Below are 16741 nucleotides of genomic sequence, written 5' to 3' on the forward strand. Positions count from 1 at the left end.
TCAGCGCAAGCTGGATACTCCTCTGAAGATCAGACAGTCCATGCTACAAGTCAGTGTTCCCATGAGGGGATTTTAAGCAGAGTTTATATCACTGTGAACACCAGCAACAAGTAATGTAGACACACTACTATTTTTAACCTCATGTTGTCCTAGGGACCGCATAAGACAGCAGTGCATGAACAACTTCAGCTACTTATGGGCGATAACTATTGTAGCCCAAGAGGTAATTTCAGAAAACAGGAAATATTCAAATTTTTATAGGAATGGGGTTGGTGTTCTACACTTTTCTTGCAGTTTGTCACACGTAGATGGAAACCAACCAAGGAAAGATCCCCTCCATGTGACCAAAATAAAAGTGAGGATCAAGTGACAAAAATCAAACCACAGTTTTTGTGTTTGTTTTGTGTAATTTTTCATTATTTTTAAAACATACAGGCCTAAAAAAAGTGTGCACATTTTTTAAAGAGGCAAATAATGTAACCACTCAAAATCTTGGTTAACTCCTGTTTCTGTAAAATGTAATGCATAGCCCTCAGACTCCAGTTTAGTATTCCCAACATGGGAATGGGAGGACTGCATTCATGTGGGAGATGAATGAGGCCCTAAAAATATGTCTCTGCAATAAAGAAAAAAGATCATTTTAAGTTTCAGCATTGCCAGTTTCAGAATGGCGCTTCCTTTGTTGGAATCCATTTTGTCAGTGCGCAAAGCCACCCCTGAAGCCCCAATAAATGCCAGGTAAAACCCAGCTCTTCCCTGCTGATGGCATTTGGAGGACAACAGACCAGGACCAATAGGCCACTGTGCTCCTGTAATACCACCGAGACACATAAAACAAGCACAAGGTATTTGAATTCCCAGCTAATAATATTTCTATACATTCATCTGCAAGTACATCCAGCAGAATTGGCTAGTTGCATCATCTCATGACCCCAGTATTTAAGCGGCTCACTAGCCCACGCTCAAATATCACCACTAACTTGCACCTGGACAGACACTCACAGAGTCCATGGATTTCTCCATGTAACAGACTTTCCCACTATTCTCAATAGAGAGAGTGCAGAAGAGAATTGAGTAACTCATGACAACCTTGTCTCATGTTAGCTCTCACTCTTGCGTAGAGATTTGTCCTAGGTGCAGTCTCGCATCTCTCACAAGCTCCATCAACTCTGGAGACATTGCGTCTTCTAAAGAAAGAAGAATTTCTTGCCCAAAATTGAGCCTAAGCAAGTTGCTTTCGTCAGCTGCTCCTTCCTGATGTACTGCTGTCCAAACACAGCAGCTAAAGCTACCAGATGTAGGGGACCAGCCAACGCACTAGAGAGGCTGAGATCTCTGGACTGCTGCCTAAAGGAGATTTTACAATATTGCTAGTGCAATAACCTTTTCTCAAAAAGGCATTACAGAAGAGAGGTATGGATCTGGGCAACGTAAGGCTGTAAGTGAATAAGCATCTGTGAGAGAGAAGACACCTCTTAAAAAACAGAACAACAACAGTCAGGAAAGAAAGATGCCATATCTCCTGAAAGGCCTGTTGGAATATTTAAAATTAGTTCTTCCTTGGGAAAGAAATGAGCATTAGAGACAATTTCAAAATGCTTCATGGGCTACGTTGGTCACAGACACACTTGTTCTGTGCACTTTGAGAAACAATGGAAAACTAGAATAACAGCCCCATAAAGACACTTGACATTTCTAATTCTATGTGAGACAAAGCTCTCTGCACATGTTTTTTCCTATTCATGTTTGAAATTATTTTTAATACAGTACCTACAAAGATCATGGATAATCACACTCACTCATTAAAGGAATAAAAACACAGTTAAAATCAGAAATGCTAGCTGTTTTCTTCTCCTCTCAAATTTGCATAATAAAAATATTTATAATGATATTATTTAACAATATCTTTCCAAAAACTGCAGTAACCCTTTTGAAAAACATTTGGAGCTATTACTAGGGAGAATATTGTAACAGATTTTGAGAAGCTTAGACTGTATGAATAACAGAAATGCACAGCTTTGAGAGAGTCCAGCAGCCGCTGGCACCATCACACTTCTATTTATTCTAAGGAATTACGTATGGGGGAATCTGAACATCCCCCTTTGGCCCTGTTCGAGCTGGGGAAAACTGAGTCCTTCAAATAGACAAGTCCATGTGGGTGTTAATGCCAATAGAGAGTAAACAAGCAATTGCTGCATGAATTATGTGACACTTGGAGACGGCCAGTCCCTCTTGGAGAAATAAATCTCTGTGCTGCTAGTTGGTGCTTGAGATGGTAACTAGAACAGTAGATGGGACAAGCAAAGAAATATTTTATTCAGCACTATTCTATTTGTCCGGACAACGTACAATATCCCAGCAAAATTTCTCTCCCATTACCCCCATCCCACCGCTTCCAGCTGAAAGTACAAAATGGTAAATGGCTCCTTCTCCTGGCACCTCCCTGGCCTGAACCACATCCCACTTGCAGTCTAGCACATTGGGAAGAAGATACTTCCCAGGGCAAAAGGGATGAGGCAAGGGGTAGAGGGGAGACTTCGCCCTGGCCTCCCCTGCAAGGAGCAGCAAGGATCTCCCAGAAGCAGAATTGGCAGAATCAGAGCCCAGATAATGCGGAGTGCAATGGTTCAACCTTAAAAAAAAAGTCACCATAAAGAACAAACAGCATCCATGAGAGGTGCAAGATGCAAAGAGATTAATTACAAGGTTGACATTCAGTCTTGTCTTTTCAACTGAGATTGTAAATGGTCTGAGCCTAAGAGAAAAATTCAGAGCCTGAAACTAGAGGTTTGCTAATTAATCAGTTATAACTGCATAGGGAATTACAAGCCATGAGGAAAACAAACGGAAGACAACAAAGACAAAAGAAGATGGTGAAGAGAGTATGGAAGTAGCACTGTCAACAAAGTAACATCTCTACACAAGCTTGTTAAAGTGATGCAGCTGATATAAAACTTGTGATTAAGAAAAATCAACTATGACAATAAGAAAAAACAATCTCATGAGCCAAATGAATCCTGGAAATTTGGCCCAATGCTTATTAAAAACTATGGGTTTGATCCGAGCTCCTATTGAAGCCAAGAACAAAACTTCCATTGAGTTCAGCCCTTTACATGAATATGCATCTACGTTAATACACGCACTGCTAGAGCACATTTTGGCACATTAATATGCATAGTACTAGAGTGTCTGTGTTTAAGTGTATAAATAGAAATTGAATATGAACATATGCATTCATAGCTTTGAGGTTTCATTAGTAACAAAACAGCGTAGAGAAATTATTAGCATTTTTACATGATGATTTCTGTGAAGTCAGATACTGAGCTGCTACTGATACTTAGTAAAAAGGCATTCAACAGATGGGGTAGTCTAGACTGACAACTTCTGTGTTATGCAAGTGTATTTTTAAACCTCTTTTAATGTTAAATTCTGATGCTGTGCTGTAGTAACAAAATAAAGTGCTCTCTTGCATGTGCAATCTTAACTTCCTTGTTTGCCTTCTGAAACTCCCGTTTGCCAGTGATCCATTACTGACAGTGCCAGTTAGCATGATCCTAACCCATATAAGATTTGCTGCTGAAGTCTACTGGCACTGGGAACAACATGATCATTCGTGTGAGAGAGACCTCCAGGACCACAGCCCCCGTAAGCAGACCGGATCCTCCTGAAAAGGGACGATCCCCATATATCCAGTGCATGCACGACTGGGCTCCTATTACCTTCACCTCGATTCTGCTCTCAATCTTTGTCTTTTTTCTTTTCCAGCAGAAACAAAACAGGAAATTGTGCTTTTTCTTTTTTTTTGCAAATCCAAACCAAAGTTGATGCATGTATATTTTCAGTAACGCTATCTACTCAACAAAAATTGACCTATAACCTTAATCTACATAATGCATGAAACATATAGCCCAATACAGCCCAATATATGACATGTGAAGATACAAAGTATTTTTTTTCTAGTTGTTCCTACTGTATCAGAAAATAAATGCAATCTCTTTAGAAATACTGTTGCATAGTATTAATGCTATTTTAAAATATATTATTTAGGTAGCATTTATTTCTGTGTATTCATTTCCTGCCCTATGAGACTTTCATTTGCTCTAAGTATAAATTTATTCTAGTTTTAAAATGGTAAAAGCAAACAATCGTAAAAACATAATGAAATCACCTTCAAATCTGCTTATGATCTCACTTTTCATACAAACTCCCCATCATAAAAATAATCCCCCAAATTTCTCTGAGATTATTCCAACAAATCCCATGGCCATCCAATCCTAAAACATACTCCACCTGCTAGTGAAACTATCACAGTAATTGTCAGGGCTTTTATCTAATGAATATGCATTAAAGCAGTCAAAACAAAATTCTAACTTAACCTACATTACTGGGGAAAGTTTCTGAAACAAGCTGTTGCAGGGAAATTTATGTAATATGTTGTCAACCTTCAGCAGGGACAAGCTGTCTCCTATGAAGAACTGACAGAAACCAGCTCCCTAAATTCGGTCGGGGAGCCATACTACTGTTAACCTCCTGCCATGTCTTTGGTTGCAGACGTGCTGACAGTGTCACATCCAACTGTGTCTTCGGGATGCCTGCCTACCTGTGCTTCATGCGCGTGCAAACACTATGCTGCAGACTGCTGAGGCTTACTGAAAAGTCTCTTTTTGCCATGTGGATTCCAGTGAACCACAGTGCACCAACTCACCGATACCTCCAGGAGTGCAGGGAAAGGACAGGCAGCAATTTAGCATGGTGTCTGTAAGGGGTCTGTGCAGGACTGCACCTGCCGACAGGTACGTGCCCAAAGCCAGCGTTTCCAGCGGTACGGCATGAGGCAAGCCAACAAAAGTAAAATGAACCAAAGCCAAGATTAACAAACCGTCCTTTTCATCCTATTGCCCCACGTACGATGCACACACTGCTCCTGCTATAGTGGCTATTAGAAGAAGAGAGTCTCAATCCCTTACCTTTGCTTTTTGCTGTCTCTCATTTCTACCTAAACAGCACAGAAACTAACTGTACCTGTCACCATCAGAGAAATATTTCTTCGGATCAAGTAAGCGTTAGGAAGATCAGTTAAATGTGATAACATGAGACTGGAGCCCTAAGAAATATATGTTGGTAAGCAGGTGCATCAGAAACTTTTACAAATAGGAATTGTTTAGCAAAAGAATACTAATTCATAACCCAGTCCTGCTTCCACAAAATATTTAAGCACCTGCCTATCTGTATGCAGATCTTGTTAGATCATTTATCGCTTTTCTGAGTAGCAATGGACTGCACAAGTGATGCTGCTGAATCAAGGCCATATGCTAGCCCAAAGGTCTTTTATGATGTATTGCTCTGATCCAGCCACCAACATCACGCATACTTTTGTTTCTATTATTTGTATGAATATGAGCTGCTCCGACAGGTGAGGATACACACGAGGGAACTCAGACAATGAGGGAAGGGGAGGAAAGAGATCTGAGTTTTGGTAAAGAATGAGTCAAATTTAAGAAGTGCAAATATATGATAAACACACGTATCTCGAGGGCTACATACACTTTGTTTAATACTACATACTGTTATAAAAGGCGCTTCTTTGGAGCTTTTGCATTTACCTTTTAAATCATTAGTATAATAGATTGAGACAGCTTCTGTTGTGCTTAAATCCTACTCCCCTTATAACAGCACTTTACAAGACCCAAAATAATCCGTAATTTGTTGGTTGCTTTTTACTTCCATTTTATATTGGTGACTCTTGATGAGGGATTGGTTTTTTTGGATGCAAAATTAAAGTAATGATGCATAGTTTACATCAGGGAATAGATTTTTTTTAAAAACATTATTTTTAACTTTTAGATTTACAGTCCTTGACTCAGAAACTAGGCTTTTCTCTCTTTTTTTTTAATCTTAGAATTGTCTGCCAGATTTTAGTCAAAGAATTATCTTGTGGTTAAGAAGCACAGTCAATTTACAGCAGCCTCAGTTAAAGTGGAATAAACTCCTGGTTTTCCAAGAAGCACACACACATAAAATATTGATGAACTGATAGTGAGGTACAAATGTAGGGACTGTTATTACTATTTTCAGTGGAAATAAAAACTGTGACATTTAGATAATATTTAAATCTCACTGAAATTAAGACATTCATTTAAAAGGACCAATCTCATTTAAAAAAAATTCCATAACTTTTTCAATCAATTCCATAAGCAAATTCTACTAGTATCTTAAGGAAGTATGTCGCACAAATACAGTTATTATACAGATTTGTCAGTGATGTGCTGCTAATATCGAAGAAGGAGTTCCCTTTAAAATGTAGCTTGGATACATAGACACCTCCTCCTGAGTGCTCAGAGCAAGCGGTTCTGGGAGAAATCAAAAGTGCCCCATTGAAACTGAGGAGCAAAAGTGATTTAACACCAAGTAAGAATTTGATCCCATGAATTAGTTTACATATTGAAAAAAAAAAAGTCGCCTTCTTCCATCCAAAGGCCGCCAAGCAGGGAGGCAGCGGTGCTTTGCAAAGAGCTGCACCAGCCCGGCTGCTGGCAGTGGCTGCGCTCCGCTCCGGCGCTGCGAACGTCGCCAGGTCAGAGATGTATTTTGCCATGYGAGTATGGCAAAAGTACCAGAGAGGTCATGCAGCTACAGATGTGATGTAGCTGCAGAAACAACAGTTATGAACCAGAAACAGTGGTTCATTTAATAGTGGGGCCTGAGAGCTGCGGGCTCCTGCATCCTATCCTTTGATAATTAATTCTGCAGACAGATTTATTAACTGTTCTGACTTGTTTTACCACTCTGTAAGTTGGGGGTGCCTGGTCTCTCTTTTGCAAGAGTTAATAAGAATTTCTGCAGAAATACTATGAGGAAAGTGCATGTACCCAGGACAATTATGCTGATGCATTTTTATTAACTGTGGGCAGTGAAAGTCCTTTCTGGCTCAGATGAGCTGGAATTATCTGAAGAGAAGGATGATCTTAGTGCAGGGAAAAATAGACCAATGTGCCTTAGATCATACAAGTGTAAATTTAATAAGGGATTCACTGCTAGCCTTCAGGAAAACCTGCTGGAACATCTCTTGTCTATGGTTTCAAGTCTTGTGCCCTTTAAGCAGAATATATCACCTGCTTAAAAATGTGCATGGGCTAACTAATCTACAAAGCTGTGGTCTGTTAAACTACATCTATTACAAACCAGATTTTTAAACTGTCAAGTGCTATTTCATTTCTGGCTAATAAAACCATGTGCAYATCTTTAAAAATCCCCACATTTGTTTTGGACGTGAAATACCCATCTTCTGAGAGCCGGTATTCCTAGTGTCTTAGCGCCTGCTTTTACCTTCCAGATTACACCTTGTGCCACAACATGCAGAGATTCTTTTAAGAAAATGAATGCAGAGCTAAGGTATTGTTTTTAAAAGTATTAGTGGCAGGGTACTAGCTAACCTAGAAAGACTTGAATACTGTATATTTCCTCTTCTTCCCTGTGCAAGAATTCTAAAGGATTTGCACAGTGAAACTTTCTTTTGTTTTTTTAAAGTCAAATGAGTTGTGCTCATGGATTTCAGCTGAAGGCATATAAAGGAGCCCTTGTGGGCACAGTACTAAGTAAACCAAACTCCTGTCATGCATCCGTAAAAACTGGTCATTCTAAATGTGAATTGAAAGTGAGTTAAGAATCTTTATTTTAGGGAAAAAAAAGGATTTTATATATGCATATCAGACACGTTAGCATAAATAAATGATAAACACAGATCAATCAATAATCCTTGTAGCAGTTGCAGCTGGAGGAGACCTTCTGTCAACAATATTAGAGAACATTCTTTTTTTTTTTTTTTGGTACTGTTTCTTTTAAACTATTAAATCCAGGCAGCAAGAGCTGAACTTCAATTTAATTACTGTCTACATTGTTCAACAATGGAAACAGTACGGACCACTGTGATTCTGCCCCTTGCCTCCCCAAATTACCATTCCTATGAACATTTAAATACCGATTCATGGCTGGCATGAAGGAGGGGAATTACAACCTGGAAATCAACTAATGAAAGTTAATTTTAGTTAAATATTATTCAAGAACCTATAGGCATTTCGCCTGACGTTTTGTGGCAGGTCTGATGGCACGAATGCAAAACAAACATGAGCTTAGTGTCTGCTTCTGTTCCCTTTTAAATGAATTCTTCCATAAGATTCAGCTGGAGAAAGATCAGCACACAAAAAAACTTAAAACCAAATCCACCTTTCTAGTGAAGGTTTGGGGTTTCCTGACATGAATATTACAGGCTCCTGTATAAGCTCCTGTCTGCAACATTCTGAATTACTTATTTATCGTGGAAAGCATACGTACAAAAACAGAACACAGAAACATCCCGAAAATTCTGGATTATAAGGAGTTTTTCATTTATTTATTTCTCAGTTTAAAAAATCTTCCGATCTTTGTGTAACTGCCTTTGTGATTTGTCTGCAAGACCTTTGTTATTATACAGAGGTTGATCATAAACGAATCTTACGAATATGCTTATATATAGCAAACATTTTAAATTACAAAACCATACAGCATATATTTATGAGTGGATGTATACGGATGCAGATACATTTTATTTTTACATCTCTAAACAAAATTCTTTGACATAATATAAAAAATAATCCCACCTGTAAATAATTTTTGTTGGACTCAATGGGGCTGTCTAATATATATATAACCTGGAGTTTTAATTTAATTATACACGCATTGATTTAACATGGCTATACAACTAAAGCAATGAAAAAATTGTATTTCATACATTATGTATATATATAGGGACACTCATACACACACAAACACACACACACACACACGTATACAGCAGCACAATTCTGCCACCCTGACTCATGCCGAGAAGTTTCAATTTGAAGTTTCAATTTCAATTTCAGTGTGAGTAGGGGCAGCAGGAGCAGGCCTGATACAAAGGTAATATGTTATTAGACTTGGCTTGATAGCCATCATTTTACATTTGTTAAACCCCACTATTTAAGGAATAAACAGCCATTTCACAGTTTCTGTGAAGTGGTAAGAAGCAGGCAATTACATAAAATTAGTTGTGTGTAAATCTCTTTCTATGGAGATGGAGAAAAACGTCTGTCAAATTCCTCCTTCTTCCCACACCTTCCAGTAGCTTTGACTCTTCACACTGATGTTTCATTAGCAGTCAGAGGAAGGTGACTCTGCTAATAATTTTCAGCACCATTTCTCTTATAAGGAACGAAGATGATGTAAAAATGGTAAAAAAAAAAAAAAATCACACTTTATCGTGAAGCATTTTACTGAGACCCGCTCGCTGCTCGTTCCTGAGCGGCATTAAAACACCAGCGCCCCGAACTGCAGCTTCCAGAGACGGCGTTCGCAAGGGGCACGATTCCAAAACCGGGTGCAACAGCTAACACCGCCGCAGGACCAAACCTCGAGCCGGGCAGCAACACGGCCGCAGATAAGGACTAAGGTTTGCAAGAGTCATCTCCTGCTATGCAACATTCATTTTATGACGGTATGGTAGTGGTCACGTCAGTAACTGGTCTTCTTCTGCTTAACTAATCATCGCATGTTTATACAGCTCATTTTGACCACATGCTATCCCATGGTTTTGTTTCTTTTTCTAAGGGAATAAGAAAGGGGGGGGGGGTAGTTTTTTAGTTATTTTTATTGTTATCATTCTGCACTCGCCACAGCATGAAGGTAAGAGCTGGGGACTGAGTCTCAATTTCAGTACTCCTTTACATACAGCAYGTGGGGGGATTAGTGGGAACAGACAGAAGGAGAACTTAAAAAGCGGTCTGGCATATTCAAAGGAAATATGACTGTTTTCTTCATGCTTGCATTTCTGAGTGCTGCACAAGTGGATATGGATCGCCACCACTGTGAATCAGCCCAGAAAATCACCTCCTGAACTACTGCGTTTACTAGCTATAGTCATAAAGACAGAAGACAGTGCCAAAAGCCTCAYAGCGAACATGAGGGAATAAACCCCCCATAAATCACCCTGCCTCTTAATCCAAGTAAGTAAGGAACCAGATAATTTCCTGAAATAGAGGATTCATATATAAAAAAATCCGTAACATATCCTACCTAATGCCAAAACCTACATCCACTGAAGTGATCAGCAAACTTTTTGGCTTCGGTCTCAGCTGAGCTAACAACTGCCTCACCTCCCTACACATGGATATGTCTTTTTTTACCCTATCTCGAAGCAATGAATACCACCGGGTAGCTATGTACTGTCTCAAAAGAAAAAGTCCTTTTACTGGTTTTAAATGTGCTGAAATTCAGCTTCCTTAAAGGCCTCTTTGTAAATAARTAACGAATAAATCAGAGTAGCCTGTTCACCTTCTTTACAATCTTTCATTCATTACTATTGTTCCCTCTTACATTTGTCTCCAGATTAAACAAAATAAATCTTTTCAATTTCCTTCTACTGAAATTTTACACATCTTGAATCCCTTTTGTCACATGCCTGTGAATCCTCCGTTTCCAGTGTACATTTTTGAGACAGAACAGCCAGAATGAAACAGCATATACTCAGTGAAGATAGACTTTTCGTTCATTAATGATACCATAATATCTTTAATGCTATCCACCCTGCTCTTCACGCGCTCTGCCCTGCTCTGTGCYTCCCTTGTTATCACGCCTTAGTTAGCAGTGGTTTTCATTAAACCATCCACAGTGAAGACCAGTCCTTAGTCCTGGGTGGATGCTGTACCTCAGGGCTCAGAAATACATCCTTGTATGTTAAACGCAGAGTAAGTCAGAAATGCTGGACAGACTGAACAGCAGCAGTAACACCACCCATTTAATGCTTTCTATTAAAGCATTAAATTTAGTTATTTTATGACTCAGGGAGGGTTGCCTATTAGTACGGGTTGACCAGCTGCTTCCACCAGGTAACAAAGTTGTCTTTTTAATACATTACATCTCACAATATGCTGTTAAAACTCCCCTAGGTTGGCTGCCTTGTTTAAAATTCATACAATTAGGGAACAAAGGTCAGCTGGAGAAAAAAATGTAAGCACTTTATTCTACTATTGAAACTTATGTAATTTGCAGGCAAACCAAGCTGTTTTACACAAAAAATATCAGGTTCATCACAGATGCCTTTAGAATGATCTGTCTACTGATGCATATCAGCTGTTTTGTCTGGATAACTAATAGTTTACAAGGAAAAAACGGTAAACTGCCGGAAAGGCTGTAGAGATAGCTGTAAACATGGGAATCAATTTAGGTTCATTACTACTCACAAAACCTATACAATATTGGACAGCATTAATTCACAAGTACCACAATTAATGGAGATCAGATACCCTAATCTTTCACTTCATGCAACTTGCTAATCTAAAGAGAATTAAAAGAACCTACGAAAASAGTTTGCACAGACCTTTAGTAGCTTTGATATTTCACAAGGCAATTTCATGCAACCTTTAATTTTTAGTGCAGTGTTTTCCATTTGTAGCATATCACTTCAGAAGGGGCTGCCCTAAGTATTTTTAAAACTCCATTAATATCACTTAAACTGGAATTTGTAATCAAGGCTGTAAAGAACCACCTTATAGAAGAATTTCCCTACCCGAATCACAAAGAGGAGCTACAGAATTTTAAGCAACATGCAGCAATTTCCAACACTGTGATACTTTGCAACTTGGTTTACATGCCTCTGCATCACCACTGAAGAAAGCAAAACATCCAACTCAATTTCCACGTACAAAAAGGTAAAGATGGCTATTTTTGTGATTGCTCATATAAGATATGGTCCAGGTTTATGTTAGCACTTCTTCTACTTACATAAGTAATACTTTGAGGTAAAGTTGAAATATTTTGTTCTCTCTCAAAGTAAAACGCACCATTTTACTGTCCTCACGCTTACATGCTGTTGCTAGGAAGACACAACTCTGCTATAACCTAATTGTCTGCTATTTAGATATGGACTCATGAATCCCATATTTTTATTCTAAATTTAAGTTCAGTCATTGTAGCTAATGTCCTTGATGCTATCTCAAATTGCTGTCATTACACGGATCACTAGAAATTGGAGGTAATAGTAAAAAAGAAAAGAAAAAAGAAAGGCACAAAATTAGATGATGGATAAAGATTTAATCAATTTAATTTTATCACCAAATCCAGTCCCTTCCTCTTGAGCTGTCAGGGAATGAGATAAGCAGAACACATCTCGAAGCACGGCACAATCCTGTTGTGGAGAAGGAGTTGTGTCCCTGAACCTAGCCAAGATGAAACATGCTCATTTATTACCTTGGCATTGCAGGATGATGAAGAACCAAGCTGGTTTCCTCCCTCTGTCCTCAGCACAATCTTTCTATTTCATTAATTTTTCATGGAATTTCATTTCACAATCATTTTGCCTCTTGCGCCCTTTTGCTGTCCTTATTTAGTTTATTCTGTCAACTTTTATTTCRCGTCCCATTGTAGCAGCAGCAACCTCAGCCACGGCTTTCTGCCGCAGCATCAGGGATACCCGATTCTCTCCTGTTTCCGATAATTACCTTTAATCACTAGCTCTGCAAAATTGGCATTACAAATAAGGTGCTTTACTTGTTGTCATGCACTGGCAAATAATTAAGAAGTGACATGTTTCCAACCACCCCTTTCATATTTAGTTTCTATATGTTGATTTCTAAGAAGTTGCCGAAGGCTGCTGAAGTGCGACCTTTTTAGCATTATCAGTGAACGGCAACTCTGCTTTTGTCTAGTCTGCTTTTACCACTTATCTCTGAAAACAAACTTTCTGTTTAAAGTCTATACACCATCCTATCTGCACAAAATCTGTTGAGGCCACTGCGCCGAATTCCGCCAGTGCTCTGGCATATTCTGAAGCCTTGGAATAAACAAAGCAAGAACTCACAAATCCAGCCCCTTCTGTTAAACCCCTAAACATTTAAAACGGATTTCTCTAACTCATTAAGCTCGTTTTTCTAACTCCTGGTCATTTTACACAGATCAACCTGGTCACACAGATCAAAAAAAAAAAAAAAAAAAAGAGAGAGAAAAAAAATATCTATTAATGCTTTTACACAAAATTAGTATGCAGATATTCTGGCAAGCACCCGTAATTATTTTTCATTTGGTCTTTGAGAAATTTGGATGTTTACTTCCCACTGGGAGTTAAAATGCTTGTTTTCTTAACGACAATGAAAATATTCCTATCTATAAAAACTTAAGAAATAGCTGTGAATATCCAAATATTTTAGCTTTTTAACATACTTTCTACAAGTAGTATAAAACTGAATGCTATCACTATACAAATATATACATGCAATGTAATACTCATTGCAAGGTATTTAACGATACCTCATGAAGGTAGGATCTTTATACTGAATGATTGCTGGGTTTAATAAACATAAAAATAAGGTGCGTGCAAATTAATTACTGGGCAACATCTCTGTATGCTGGAATCGCACTCACTGTCTTACAACCTTCAGTGCTCGATTTGCATATATGGAAATTCTCTCTCTCCCTCTTGCAGCACGTGGTTTTTATTGTTTTTAGCCTAAATACACAGTGAATTTAGCTATTCGGAGAATGTTATTTGCTTTCCTCACTTGAACTTGCTTTCTGCCCCCAGGAAGCTCCTAAAACAGAGGACCCAGATATATGAGAAACGGAGCAAAGGGCTATACACAAACATGTTAATTTATAATTCACACTGATCCGGACAAAAACATGAATAAATACCTGGAAAGTAAATCAGAAGGAGAAAAATAATGCTACTATATAGAAAATATTTKCTTCTACTACAAGGCATTCCTAGATGTTTTAGAAAGCAATGTCTCAATCTGTTTTTAAACATGGTTTGTATGCAACATGTCTGATATAATATATTATTTTATATAAAAATTTGTTGAATCCATCTCCTTAAAGACTGCGGATGTGACAGATAATTTCATTTTCTTATTCTGATTAATACTCAATTCCAATTTAAGACTGCAGCGAACTTCTTTCCATACACATGTGCATAGATATGTGTGCGTGTGTGTGTGTGTGCATACATATATGTGGGTATTTACATGCTTAAAAGCATCTGCTAAAAGTATTTTTGCTATAAACAACACAGTAAGTGCTGGAGAATAGCTAGATGTGCAAGGTTTTGGAGTAACCCTTTAAAAAGGTTTTTCACAATTATTAAATAGAATAAATCTGCACAGTCGTGGAGCACATATTAATTCTCATAAAGATGTAGTCATTTACGAGGCTAATAAACATTTTCTTGACTAATCTTCAGTATAGCCAATTTGTTAAATACTTCCTGTGTATTAGTCACGATCAAAAAAGACACAGAAATATATGATAAGTAAACAAACTAGCATAACAGTTAAATCCAACAGGTTTAACACTGGGTGTGCCTTAAGTTACAGGCATTTTTGCCAGTATAAATCCATGTATGTGCATTTTTATGACTATATACTGTGAGTATATAGAAAAGAAATTCTAAAAAGTATGAACACAAATATTGCTCCCTATAATTATTATACAAACTAACTATTATACTATAATTACAGTATTTGGAAAGTGGTTACAATAGCACATTTGAAGGAATAAAAAATGAACTCTTCAAGTGCACAGCCTCTTATTGATATTGGTCAGTCAAGCGCTTTGTAGAATGCCATCAGCCTCCAGCTGGGGATTCTGCAAATAGCTGTCATTTACCAAGTTACTATTTAGCAAGTTTTCAGCTTTAAGACATTCAACTTCCCCATTATTTTGGCAAAACACATAGCAACAAAGGAAGCAGCAGAAAACAAGTCTTAGTAAAAGATCCTTACTTTCGTCTGTTTCTTAAAAAAGATTAACACTTACAATTTACCTCTATAACCAAGCACCTTCGCTCCATTACATAGGTGAATGAATTATTGACTCATTTCTGTTTGCCAAGCACAGGGTAGCTAGGACTAGGCTAAGTTTTTTAATTCCCTGAACAAGTAGTTTTGCTAGAACAAATAGAACAGAAAGAAGTCTGTAGAGCATGACTTAAATACAAGCAGATTTAAATACACTGAGTATGGGAGCTCTTCCTCTGTTCAGTATTTCAAAATTTATTCTGTAATGCAGCATACAACAAAACCTTTGTCGCCAAGTATTATCACATGCTAAAGATTTGGAGTAACAAATCAAGGTTACACACACATTGGCACCACTGACATATCTACACATTTGCTGTTTTTACTTGTGCTTAGGTCACTATTTGTTACTATGCCTATGAATAAGAGGAAAGGTTAGACATGAAAGTTAAAACAGTGAGAATCAGATTATATAGTCTAGCATTTAGCATTTGACCAGTTTTTCACTAGTTGCTATACAAAACCTGCTTAGACACCTTTCTAAAAAGTTATCAAGTGGCATGCTTATTGGCTGTAAGATAACCAGTAATTAAAAGACACTTAGCTAATGGGRCCTCCAAATTAGATTTTCTAGAATCAGAAGAAATAGCATATCCAAAGCATCAGCTTCAGCTGATGAGCTAGCTGACTAAAACTTATGTTAGTACCACATAATGATGACAATTACAGATTAGATGAAATGTATGGCTTATATGAACAGTTCTCATTAGCATCTTTGCAATCTAATGCATCGCAGTTGGGCACTTCTGGCACTCTCCTTCTTATATCAATTCATTTTACTTTAAAGTGTTCACAGTCTATTAACTTTGGCTGTTCAGGCAAAACATCAAAAATCAGGCAATAGTGTGTCATCCTCTCTACAGGAGAAAACAGGACAGCGTTGAGAAGAGCTTTTATCTAGGGCATATCCACTGCCTGCAATGACATCCTGTAGCTTTACTTATCTAGATTATGACATTTAGTATTTCTCTAACAAAGGTTTGTTTTCAGAAGCGGGACAAGACCTTTGCACATAATAACTTCAGCATAGCAAAACTCAGCGGACCTTCATAAAAATAAAGAAAAAAGGGCAGCTCGCCAGCAGCAACCTGTCAGGCAGCAGTTCGGGGCGCAGCCCGGTGCCGGCTCGCCTCGCTGCCACCAAGAGGCTCGGCCCTGTGCTCGCGCCGGGGCACCGGTTTCTGCGCTCCACATGTGCGAGTCAAACACACCGCGCAGCCTTGCGCCCGTCTCGGCGGTCGCAGGAAGGTACGGAGAAAAATCGGAATTAGCTGCAGTTTTATGTGAAGCTGGCGACACTGCGGGGCAGCGCCCGAGGGCTCCGGCCCCGCGGACTTGGACCCCCTCGGCCCAAAGCAAGGAGGGGGGCGAGCATTTCCCTTCCCCAAACGACAGCCCTTGCTCTCCCCGGCACTCGCCGGCTCGSAGCAGGTAGCAGCCCCGCTTTGCCGGGCAAATCTTCCCGGCAGGGTAATGCGCGCCCTCCCCGCCCCTGCCCCGGCCGTCGGGGCAGGGAGCATCCACAGGCCACTGCCAAGTGCCCGGCTGCTAAATAAATGCCCACTAGAAACAGGAGCAGACGAAGTGATTGTGCGTGAGAACGCGCGTGTGGGAAAGACGGGCAGAAAGAGAGAGGGGGGAAAAAAAGAAAGAAAAAGAAAGCTCTCTTACCTTTCCTCTTTGATCTCCTCCTCCTCCTTCTTTTGGACTTGCATTTCAGCTGGCCGCTGGGCCCTCCGGCCGCTCTGCCGGTCCCCAGCACGGAGGTCATGGCCGCAGCCGGTCGCCTGCCGCCGCGCCGCGCCGCGCTCTCCCTCCGTGCGCTCCCGCCGCTTCCCGCGGCTGCTTTTATAGCGCGGTGGGTCGGGCTCGGCGGCGCG

General features: G+C 39.3%; 1 protein-coding gene across 1 annotated transcript in view; it reads right to left on the reverse strand.

The window, feature by feature from the left end:
- Nucleotides 1–16632, reverse strand: part of ADARB2 (adenosine deaminase, RNA specific B2 (inactive)) — a 325694-nt gene extending 309062 nt beyond the window's left edge. Inside the window, exon 1 of the mRNA XM_026069275.1 lies at nt 16533–16632. Coding sequence (XP_025925060.1) covers nt 16533–16632 — 100 coding nt within the window. The remainder of the gene's footprint in view (nt 1–16532) is intronic.
- Nucleotides 16633–16741: the final 109 nt, after the last annotated feature.

Source organism: Apteryx rowi, unplaced genomic scaffold, assembly GCF_003343035.1.
Source record: "Apteryx rowi isolate R43461 unplaced genomic scaffold, aptRow1 scaffold_29, whole genome shotgun sequence".
NCBI classification, from domain to species: Eukaryota; Metazoa; Chordata; class Aves; order Apterygiformes; family Apterygidae; genus Apteryx; species Apteryx rowi.